Here is a 12,332-nt window from a genome sequence, read left to right as displayed (position 1 = left end):
TAGGTTAGTTAGTGGCATAATAATGCTTCATTAAATGCACAATAGTCTTAACATAGTAAAAAAACATCAAATTAAATTAAGTTCACTCATAATCTAACAATTTTTAAATGTACTGCATTTTGTTACATAAAAGTACAAGTACAATATACTAATTTAGTTTAATATACTTTTCTCTATAATTATTTCTCACTATAATGTAGAAAAGGATTACTCTGAACACCTACCTTATACATTACTTAATATAGGTTAACTACAAAGAGCCTCTCCACTTATATTTTCATCATACATCTTACATTTTAATGTCCTTACTTGTATAGAAAAGGTCATAAACGCCCAACTAATAAAAAAGTATCGCTAATATATCTGATGCAGCAAAAATTGAACATATGCTTTCACATGTGAATACAGTAAGAACAAAATAATAGCATAAAGTAATTTGAAAGCTGGATTACATCATTATTCACTTTTCAGAAAAAATTTTTTAAGGAAGCAAGTATACTTTATTTTTTTTTTTTGAGATGGAGTCTTGCTCTGTCACCCAGGCTGGACAATGGTGTGACCTCAGCTCACTGCAATCTCCGCCTCCCGGGTTCAAGCAATTCCAGTTCTCTGCCTCAGCCTCCCAAGTAGCTGGGATTATAGGCGCCCATCACCATGCCCAGCTAATTTTTGTATTTTTAGCAGAGACAGGATTTCACCATCTTGGCCAGGCAGGTCTTGAACTCCTGACCTCATGATCCACCTGCCTCGGCCTCCCAAAGTGTTGGGATTACAGGTGTGAGCCACCGTGCCCGGCTGGAACAAGTATACTTTTAATGTAATTACAATGCTTCTAAAAATCTACTTTCAGTTATACACAAATAGTTTTTGTTTGTTTGTTTGGAGACGGAGTTTCACTCTTGTCGCCCAGGCTGGAGTGCAATGATCTCGACTCTCAACCTCTGCCTCCCAGGTTCAAGCCTCCTGAGTAGCTGGGATTACAGGCATGTGCCACCACGCATGACTAATTTTATATTTTTAGTAGAGATGGGGTTTCTCTGTGTTGGTCAGGCTGATCTCAAACTCCCGACCTCAGGTGATCCTCCCACCTTGGCCTCCCAAAGTGCTGGGATTACAAGCATTAGCCACCGTGCCCGGTCACAAATAATTATCTAAAAAGTGTTTCCAAATTCATTACATTTGCAGGAATCTTCTTCAATATACATTCCCCGATGTTGAACAAAGCTTGGCAACCGCTTTAGGGTTTCCTTCTAATACAAAATGCGTGCAACAAGATCTGTAATACAGTGCCGGGCGCGGTGGCTCAAGCCTGTAATCCCAGCACTTTGGGAGGCCAAGACGGGTGGATCACGAGGTCAGGAGATCGAGACCATCCTGGCTAACACGGTGAAACCCCGTCTCTACTAAAAAATACAAAAAACTAGCCAGGCGAGGTGGCGGGCGCCTGTAGTCCCAGCTACTGGGGAGGCTGAGGCAGGAGAATGGCGTAAACCCGGGAGGCGGAGCTTGTAGTGAGCCGAGATCCCGCCACTGCACTCCAGCCTGGGAGACAGAGCGAGACTGTCTCAAAAAAAAAAAAAAAAAAAAATCTGTAATACAAGCAAAGGTACTACAGACCCCTTTATATTTGTAATGCTTGTCTTCAGAATCAATACTCTTCTTCACCTTAAAGGCTTATATTTTCTGAAAGATTTTTTTCCACAGTAATTTCTCTTTTATTTTTAATAACTATGAACCATCTTACATTGACTAAGATGTGATGGGCATTAATGGCTTTTCCATATTCTTTTTTTTTTTTTTTTTTTTTTTGAGACGGAGTCTTGCTCTGTCACCCAGGCTGGAGTGCAGTGGCCGGATCTCAGCTCACTGCAAGCTCCGCCTCCCGGGTTTACGCCATTCTCCTGCCTCAGCCTCCCGAGTAGCTGGGACTACAGGCGCCCGCCACCTCGCCCGGCTATTTTTTTGTATTTTTTAGTAGAGACGGGGTTTCACCGTGTTAGCCGGGATCGTCTCTCGATCTCCTGACCTCGTGATCCGCCCATCTCGGCCTCCCAAAGTGCTGGGATTACAGGCTTGAGCCACCGCGCCCGGCCCCATATTCTTTATATTTGTACAATTTTTCTCAAGGATAATAGCTTTCCTATGAAATAACGTGTAAGCACTGATTAAAAGTTTTGCCACATTCTTCATACTTGTGCATGTTTTGGAAGTATGAATTACCTTACCTACAATAAAGTGTGGCAACCATATAAAGGCTCTGTCACATTTCATACATTTCTATGGTTTCACAGAGTATAATTTTTTTTAATGCGTAGAAAAGTTGGAGGTGTTGGGAAAAGCACTGTCACATCTTTCAGGTTTGTAGAGTTCCTCTTCAGCATGAATTATCGCCATGTCTCTTAAGAATTGAGAACTTGTGGCTGGGAATTGAGGCTCATGCCTGTCATCCCAGAACTTTAGAAGCCGAGGTGAGTGGATCACCTGAGGTCAGGAGTTCAAGACCAGTCTGGCAAATATGGCAAAAGCCTGTCTCTACTGAAAATACAAAAACGAGCTGGGCGTGGTGGTGGGCACCTATAATCCTAGCTACTCAGGAGGCTGAGGAAGGAGAATGGCTTTAACCCAGGAGGCAGAGGTCGCAGTAAACTGAGATCATACCATTGCACTCGAGCCTGGGTCACAAGAGTGAAACTGCATCTCAAAAAATAAATAAATGAATAAAAATAAAAGAACTGAGAACTTGTTACAGGCTTTGCCACATTCTTCACATTTGTAGGGTTTCTGTCCAGTATGAATTACGCGTAATAAGGGTTAAGAACTTCCTTAAAAACTTTCGTCGGCCAGGCACAGTGGCTCATGCCTGTAATCCCAACACTTTGGGAGGCCAAAGCAAGCAGACCACCTGAGGTTAGGAGTCTGAGACCAGCCTGACCAACATGGAGAAACCCCGTCTCTACTAAAAATACAAAATTAGCCAGGTGTGGTGGCGCATGCCTATAATCCTAGCTACTCAGGAAGGCTGAGGCAGGAGAGTCGCTTGAACCCAGGAGGCGGAGGCTGTGGTGTGCCAAAGTTGCACCATTGCACTCCAGCCTGGGCAACAAGAGCGAAACTCGCTCTCAAACAAAAATAAATGAATAATAATAATAAAATAAAGCTTTGTCACATTCTTGGTTTCTGTCCAATATGAATTCTCTTATGTTTATTAAGGTCTGAGGACCAGTTAAAAGCTTTGCCACATTCTTTACATTTGTAAGGTTGCTCTCCAGTATGAGCTGCCTTATGTTCCATTAGATTTGAGGATGTAGTATAGGCTTTGCCACATTCTTCACATTTGTAGGGTTTCTCTCCAGTATGAGTTCTCCTATGTTTATGGAGGCCTGCAGACCATGTAAAAGCTTTGCCACATTCTTCACATTTGTATGGCTTCTCTCCAGTATGAATGATCCTATGCATAGTAAGGTGTGAGGAACGGGTGAAGGCTTTGTCACATTCTTCACATTTGTAGGGTTTCTCTCCCGTATGAATCTTCTCGTGTTTACGAAGGATTGAGGATGAAATAAAGGCTTTGCCACATTTATCACACTTGTATGGTTTCTCTCCAGTATGAATTTTCTTATGTGAAGAAAGAGTTGCAGGATGGTTAAAAGCTTTGCCACATTCTTTACATTTGTAGGGTTGTTCTCCAGTATGGATTATCTTATGTGTAGTAAGGGTATAGGAGTACTTAAAGGCTTTGCCACATTCTTCGCATTTGTATGGTTTCTCTACAGTATGAATTTTTTTATGTGTAGTAAGGGTACAGAAGTACTTAAAGGCTTTGTCACATTCTTCACATTTGTAGGGTTTCTCTCCAGTATCAATTTTTTTATGTGTAGTATGGGTTAAGGACTGTTTAAAATTTTTGTCACATTCTACATATTTCAAAGTTTTCTTTTCAGTATGTCTTCTCTTATGTCTCTTTGAATTTGAAAATTGATGAAAGACTTTCCCATATTTACCACATTGAAACATTTTGCTCTGGGTAGTTGTCAAACATTGGTTAAGCCCATTGTGACCTCTTTTGTGTACCTCACACTCATCCACGCTTTCACAGCCTTTTTTAAACTGTAAATTGCCATGTCCACATTTTTCAAATTTTCTAAGTATCACTTTTTGGAAAGAATCTTTTATGCTCTGCTCTGGCTGAAGGTCTTGGGCAAAATGAGAACACATAACTGAAAGAAACAACAAAAACACATTACTTCAATTGGTAGACTCAGATAAATACACTTTACAAATCTAACTTACAAAGTTATAAAAACTACATAAGCAAGATGACATAGCAAAATACCTCAAGCTGTAATTTCTTCCTGGACATATAAATGTAACAAAAACATACTGCCCAAAATACATTTGTGAAAAATTTATAAATGAGTTAAGTGTGTGAAAGGCCCCGGGTGAGCATAAAGCAAACATTCACAAACAAGATAAAGAAAAGTCTGTTACTTATATGCAACAGCTCTTCTTGCTCCCCAGCATAACACTGTGCCTTTAAAAGTAAATTGCCAACCTGGTGCAGTGCCTCACGTCTGTAATACCAGCGCTATGGGAGGCTGATGTGAATCACTTGAGGTCAGGAGTTCAAGGCCAGCCTGACCAAGATGGTGAAACCTATCTCTACTAAAATTACAAAAAGTTAGCCAGTCATGGTCATCGGCAGCTGTAATCCCAACTACTCAGGAGGCCAAGGCATGAGAATTTCTTGAATCCAGGAGGCGGAGGTTGCAGTAAGCCAAGATTGTACCACTGCACTCTGGCCTGGGCGACAGAGCGAGACTCTGTTTCAAAATAATAATAATAATAATAGAATAAATTGCCAACAAGGCATAATGGCTCATGCCTCATGCCTGTAATTCCAGCAATTTGGGAGGGCAAAGCAGGAGGATCACCTGAGGTCAGGAGTTTGAGACCAGCCTGAACAACACGATAAAACCCCATTTCTACTAAAATACAAAAAAAATTAGCCACGCGTGGTAACAGGTACCTGTAATCCTAGCTACTTTGGAGGCTGAGGCAGGAGAATTGTTTCAAACTGTGAAGGTAGAGAATGTAGCGAGCAAAGATCATGCCACTGCACTCCAGACTGGGTAAGAGTGAGACTCTGTCTCACACACACACACAAAAATGTAAATTGCGCCAACTCCTGGTTTCCTTTTTAAAAAACAGTGTATGTACATTGGTACATACATCTTTATTTCTGTCTTCTAGGGGCTTTTTTAGACACCAGATAATGTGTCCCATGACATAAAATGCTGAAAACAATGGTGATATACATTGGAATGACAGTTTGCTGCGTCTAAAGGTAAATTATAGAGAAGCAGAGAAACTGCAGTACCCCAAACAGGGAATGGGTGTACCAAGTGATAGCAAGTGATTACTGACTATTAAGAGGAAATACAAATAAGCTGATTTAACTAAACAATAAACACAAAATTTTAGACAAGATTCATCCTAAAAACATGTTTGAGAAATTCCCAGAATCTCTAGCCAAGACAATTGATTTCAGACTACACCAGGACAAAGCTATATTATAAACATTTTAACAGGTAGCTTTTTGTTAATTTCCAAATCTCTATCAAAGATTGTAATGTATACCAAATAGTAAAACAACATGGCCCCATCAAAAAAATTATAAAATTTTCAAAAGCATCCACAAAAAGTATATAAAGTAATTTTTAAAATTCCAAATGAATTGAACAGCCCAGTGTTGGTGGCTCATTCCTGTAATCCCAACACACTGGGAGATCAAGGTGAGAAAAATCACATGAGGTCAGGAGTTTGAGACCAGCCTGGCCAACATGGTGAAACCCTGTATCTACTAAAAATACAAAAATTAGCTGGGCATGGTGGTATGTGCCTGTAATCCCAGCTACTTGAAAGGCTGACACAGTAGAATTGCTTGAACCTGGGCGGGGAAGGTTGTAGTGAGTGGAGACTGTACCACTGCACTGCAGCCTGGGCAACAGAGCAACACTGTCTCAAAAATAAAATTAAAAAGGCCAGGCATGGTGGCTGATGCCTGTAAACCCAGCACTTTAGGAGGCTGAGGTGGGTGGATCATTTGAGGTCAGCAGTTCAAGATCAGCCTGGCTGAGATCACACCACTGCACTCCAGCCTTGGTGACAGAAAAAGACTCGGTATAAGAAAAAAAAAAAAGAGAAACCCAGACAACTACTGAAAATCAGAAAAATGAGAATAAAAAGAAATACTAAAATACCAAAAACCAAAAATTGTGGATATAAAAAATACAAAAAATAACTGAAAAATTTATTAAAAGAAAATATGATGTAAACATGAAAAACTGTATAAACAAACTTAGATACACACAAATGTATTTATAACAAACACACATATAAACAAAATTTCAAAAATCACATAATGATGTTCCATTTATAAGCATAGTCACATAAGATAACCAGTGAATTTTTTTTTTTAGACAGAGTTTCACTCTTGTTGCCCAAGCTGGAGTGCAATGATGTAACCTCAGCTCACTGCAACCTCCGCCTCCAGGGTTCAAGTGATTCTCCTGTATCAGCCTCACGAGTAGCTGGAATTACAGGCGTGCGCCACCATGCCTGGCTAATTTTTTCTTTTTTAGTAGAAACAGGGTTTCACCATGTTAGCCAGGCTTGTCTCGAACTTCTGACCTCAGGTGGTCTGCCCGCCTCGGGCTCCCAAAATGCTGGGATTACAGGCATGAGCCACTGCGCCCAACACCAGTGAATTTATTTAAAACATTTTTGTACCTCAGAAAAAAACTGTGATATTGCTAAAGTTATTAAAAAAAAAAAAAAAAAAAAAAGGCTGTCAAATGGGAATAATGCCATCAGCAAAATTGTACTACCTGGGCAATAGAGACTCAGTTTCAAAAAAAAAAAAAAAAGATGGTACATAAAAACTTTTAAAGTGATTTTATAAAATATAAGAAACAATATGTAAATCTGCATAAATCTAATAGATATACTATATAAAATAATTTTTATATGAATAACAAACTGTAAAACATAGAGGCATAGTTTTTGTATTCAATTGAAGTTATGAGATTGAAATATAGTTTTAATTTTACGATGTATATAATCTCCAGTTTTCAAGATGATCACAAAGGTAATATTTATAGAAAGTATGCAAAAGGAGATTAAAAAATAATGAAAGCATGACAGTACAAAATTAAATGAAAATTAAGAAAGTAAAACAGGAGATGAGAAGAATATAACTACTAGAAACACGTAAAATAACAATCTAACTGGTAATAACAACTTCATTTCTTTAATCATTGTAAATATGAATTAATTAAACTACTTAATAAAATCAAATGTAATCTTAGGACTTTGGAAGGCCAAGGTAGGCTGATCAACTGATCCCGTGAGTTTAAGGCCAGCCTGGGCAACATGGCAAAACTCTGTCTCTACAAAAAATACAAAAAACCTAGCTGACTGTGATGGCACATCCTTGTAACCCAGCTGTTTGAGAGGCTAAAATGAAAGGATGATCTGAGTTTTGGAGGTTTGGGCAGCAGTGAATCATGCAAATCAGCCTGGTTGACAGAGTGAGACCCTATCTCAAAATTAAATGAGGCCGGGCGTGGTGGCTCATGCCTGTAATCCTAGCACTTTGGGAGGCAGAGGTGGGTAGATCACCTGAGGTCAGGAGTTTAAGACGAGCTTGGCCATCATGGCGGAACCCCATCTCTACTGAAAATACAAAAAAATTAGCCGAGTGTGGTGACAGGTGCCTGTAATCCCAGCTACTCGGGAGGCTGAGGCAGGAGAATTGCTTGAACTTGGGAGGCGGAGGTTGCAGTGAGCTCACGCCATCGCACTCCAGCCTGGGCAACAAGAGTGAAACTCCATCTCAAAATAAATAAATACATTAAAAAAAAAAGCTATAGAATGCCTCGGTGGTTTCTTTAAAAGCATATAGTATGCTGCATACAAGAGATTCATTGTAGCATTGAGTCAAATAGGCTGAAAGTAACAGAAGGAAAAAAATGTGTATTTCATAAAAATAGTAACCACAATTGAGTGAAGTGGTCATGATTGTATTAGACATAATATGCTATAGGTCAAGTACTACCATTAGACAAAGAATGATATTATATTATGGCAAAGTGAGTTAATTTACCAGGAATCTGTAACTATATTATTTATCTATCTATATGTATATGTGTACATAGCATCAGGGCTCCAAAATATAAAAAGCAAATACTGACAAAAGTGAAGCAAGATATACATAGCAACATAATAATTGTAGACATCAAGACCCCATTTGCAATAATAAATAGAAAATTCAGAGAAAAAATGAGAAACAGAAAACTTAGGAAACATTATAGACCATATTATTTTGCATACAGAGGAATACTTGAGAGTGCATAATTTTTAAAGAAAAATAATTTATGCCGGGCGCGGTGGCTCACGCCTGTAATCCCAGCACTTTGGGAGGCCGAGGCGGGCGGATCACAAGGTCAGGAGATCGAGACCACGGTGAAACCCCGTCTCTACTAAAAATACAAAAAATTAGCCGGGCGCGGTTGTGGGCGCCTGTAGTCCCAGCTACTCGGGAGGCTGAGGCAGGAGAATGGCCTGAACCCGGGAGGCGGAGCTTGCAGTGAGCCGAGATCGCGCCACTGCACTCCAGCCTGGGCGACAGAGCCAGACTCCGTCTCAAAAAAAAAAAAAAAAAAAAAAGAAAAATAATTTATGTGGCTCACGGTTTGGCAGACTATAAGAAGTGTGTGCCAGCATCTGCTTCTGGTGAGGGTCTCAGGAAACTTACAATCATGATGGAAGGTAAAGAGTAACTGGACATACTATATGGTAAGAGACACAGGAAGTGTGAGGTGAAGGAGTCAGGTTCTTTTAATGAACCAGCTGTCACTGAATTAATAGAGTGTAAAGTTTTGGTTACAAAGAGAAAGTACCATGCCATTCATGAGCAATTTGCCTCCATGACACAAACATGTCCCACCAGATCCCACATCCAACATTGAGGATTCATTTTGCAGCATGAGGTCTGGAGAACATGGACATGCAAATAATATTATAGACCAACTAGGCTTCACAGACACATGCAAAACTCTCCAGTCAAAACCAAGATAATACACAATATTCTTGTTTGCATCTGGTATATTCTGTTAGGACACATACCAAGTTTTATTAAATTTAAAAGTACTGACTGGGTGTGGGTGCAGTGGATCTTGCCTATAATCCTAACACTTTGGGAGACCTAGGTAAGAGAATCCATTAGGGACAAAAGTTTGAGACCAGCCTGGACAACATAGTGAGATCCCAACACTACAAACAAGCAAACAATTAACCAGACATGGTAGTGCACGACTGTAGTCCAAGCTACTCACAAAACAAAGGTGAAAGGATCACTTGAGCCCAGGAAGCTGAGGCTTTAGTGAGCCAAAAATATGGCACAGCACTCCAGCCTCGGTGTTGGTAAGATCTTATCTTAAAATAACAATAAATCAATTTTAAAACACTAAAATTATACATTGTGTGTTTTCTAACAAACATTGAATGACACTAGGAATTAAAAGCAAAAGGCAAACTGGCAAATTCAAAAATATGTGAATATAAAACACACTCTTCAACATATTCTTGCTCAGGGGTCAAAAAATTTTATTCTTCACAGATGTCAATACAACCTACAGTTAAAAGCTACAGTAACATAAACAATGTGATACTGACACAAAGATAAACAGATGAAAGACCAGACTAGAGAGCTCAGAAATGAACCCTTCTGCATATGATAAAATGATCTTTCAAAAAGTTACCATGAGTACAAAATAGAGAAAAGTAATCTCTTCAAAAAAATGATGCTGAAAACTGAATATCAACACTGATAAAATAAAGTTGGATTATTTTCTTGAATGATACAAATATATATATATACATTTTCTGAGACGGAGTCCTGCCATGTCGCCCAGGCTCCAGTGCAGTGGCGCGATCTTGGCTCCCTGCAAGCTCCGCCTCCCGGGTTCACCATTCTCCAGCCTCAGCATCCCGAGTAGCTGGGACTACAGGTGCCCGCCACCATGCCTGCCTAATTTTTTTTGTATTTTTGGTAGAGACAGGGTTTCGCCATGTTAGCCAGGATGGTTTCGATCTCCTGACCTCGTGATCCTCCCACCTCTGCCTCCCAAAGTGCTGGGATTACAGGCGTGAGCCACTGCTCCTGGCCCAAAAATATATTTTAAACAAAATACTTAGACATAACTAACAAGTCTATTAGAAAAGATACAGGAAAGCCGGGCGCAGTGGCTCACACCTGTAATCCCAGCACTTTGAGAGGCAGAGGCGGGCAGATAACCTGAGGTCAGGAGTTCAAGATCAGCCTGGGCAACACGGTGAAACTCCGTTTCTACTAAAAATACAAAATTAGCCGGGCATGGTGGCACATGCCTGTAATCCCAACTACTCGGGAGGCTGAGGCAGGAGAATCGCTTGAACCTCGGAGGCGGAGGATGCAGTGAGCCGAGATTGTGCCATTGCACTCCAGCCTGGGAAAAAAGAGTAAATCTGCGTCTCACCGAAAAAAAAAAAAAAGAAAGAAAGAAAAAATGCAGGAAAAAGACACGACATTGGTCTTGGCACCATTTTCTTAGATACGACATTAAATGCATGAGCAACAAATACAAGAACAGAAAAGTCTGACTACACTAGACATCAAAATTTCTATACATCAAAAGAAAATTCCAAAGTGGCAACTTCCCTTAGAAAATGGATGAAAACATTTGCAAATTTCATGTGAAGGAAGTTAATAATCACAATAAAGGCCGGGCGCGGTGGCTCACGCCTGTAATCCCAGCACTTTGGGAGGCCGAGGCGGGCGGATCACAAGGTCAGGAGATCGAGACCACGGTGAAACCCCGTCTCTACTAAAAATACAAAAAAAATGAGCCGGGCGCAGTGGCCGGCGCCTGTAGTCCCAGCTACTCGGGAGGCTGGGGCAGGAGAATGGCGTGAACCCAGGAGGCGGAGCTTGCAGTGAGCCAGGATCGCGCCACTGCACTCCAGCTTGGGCGACAGAGCAAGACTCCGTCTCAAAAAAAAAAAAAAAAAAAAAAAAAAAAAATCACAATAAATAAACAACTCTTTAAACAATAAAGTTGAATAACTTGATTTAGAAATGAACAGCCGGGCGCGGTGGCTCACGCCTGTAATCCCAGCACTTTGGGAGGCCGAGGCGGGCGGATCACAAGGTCAGGAGATCGAGACCACAGTGAAACCCCGTCTCTATAAAAATACAAAAAATTAGCCGGGCACGGTGGCGGGTGCCTGTAGTCCCAGCTGCTCAGGAGGCTGAGGCAGGAGAATGGCGTGAACCCGAGAAGCGGAGCTTGCAGCGAGCCGAGATCGTGCCACTGCACTCCAGCCTGGGCGACAGAGCGAGACTCCGTCTCAAAAAAAAAAAAAAATAGAAATGAACAAAAAAAATTCATCAAAAAACTACACAAATGGGAAAAAGCATTTGAAAGAATGCACAAAAATACTGATTTGTAGAGAAATAAAAAAACAACACACATGACAAACAAAATCACCTCATATCCATTAGAATGGCCACTGTAAATTTTTTTTAAAACTCCTAATTTGTTGATGTTGCAATAAAAATGAAACCCATGTTGCTTGCTGCTGGAAAACAAAGATGCAGCCATTATTTAAAAATGTTATAAATGTTCCTCACTTATTATATCTATATACAAAATATGTAACACAGGCCAGGCCCAGTGGCTCAAGCCTGTAATCCTAGCACTTTGGGAGGCCAAGGTGGGCAGATGATCTGAGGTCAGGAGTTCGAGACCTTCCTGGCCAACATAATAAACCCCATTCTACTAAAAATATAAAAAATTAGCTGGGCGCCTATAATCCCAGCTACTTGGGAGGCTGAAGCAGGAGAATTGCTTGAACCCAGGAGGCAGAGGTCTCAGTGAGCTGAGATCACACCACTGCACTTCAGCCTGGGCAATAGAGCAAGACTCCTTCTCAAGAAAAAAAAAAGAAGGAAAGAAAGAAAAAAAAAAAAAGCAACACAGGACCTGGAAGACATATTTGAATATCCATGTTTATTGCACCAGTATTCACAAAAGCCAAAAGACTGAAGCAACTCAGATGTCTCTTGATTTATAAACATATCAAAATATGTAATATATACATACAATGGAATATTATTCCACCTTGAAAAGAACAATCTTGTCACATTTTAAGATGAACACTAAAAATATTATGTCATTTGAATTAATCCAGTAACAAAATTATCGATACCATATGATACCACTTATATGAGA

General features: G+C 40.3%; 2 protein-coding genes across 2 annotated transcripts in view; one reads left to right on the top strand and one right to left on the bottom strand.

Moving 5' to 3' along the window:
• The window catches only part of ZNF682 (zinc finger protein 682), a 240,482-nt gene that overhangs the window by 123,659 nt on the left and 104,491 nt on the right, over positions 1 to 12,332 (top strand). The gene's annotated exons all lie outside the window — the stretch shown is intronic.
• The window catches only part of LOC100429350 (uncharacterized), a 278,342-nt gene that overhangs the window by 250,188 nt on the left and 15,822 nt on the right, over positions 1 to 12,332 (bottom strand). Inside the window, 2 exon segments of the mRNA XM_077978589.1 lie at positions 2,748 to 2,797; positions 3,194 to 4,217. Coding sequence (XP_077834715.1) covers positions 2,748 to 2,797; positions 3,194 to 4,217 — 1,074 coding nt within the window.

The sequence above is a fragment of the Macaca mulatta genome, chromosome 19 (assembly GCF_049350105.2).
Source record: "Macaca mulatta isolate MMU2019108-1 chromosome 19, T2T-MMU8v2.0, whole genome shotgun sequence".
Classification (NCBI taxonomy): Eukaryota; Metazoa; Chordata; class Mammalia; order Primates; family Cercopithecidae; genus Macaca; species Macaca mulatta.
The sequence above is the reverse complement of the archived record's forward strand: the minus strand, read 5'-3'. Positions and strand labels throughout refer to the sequence as shown.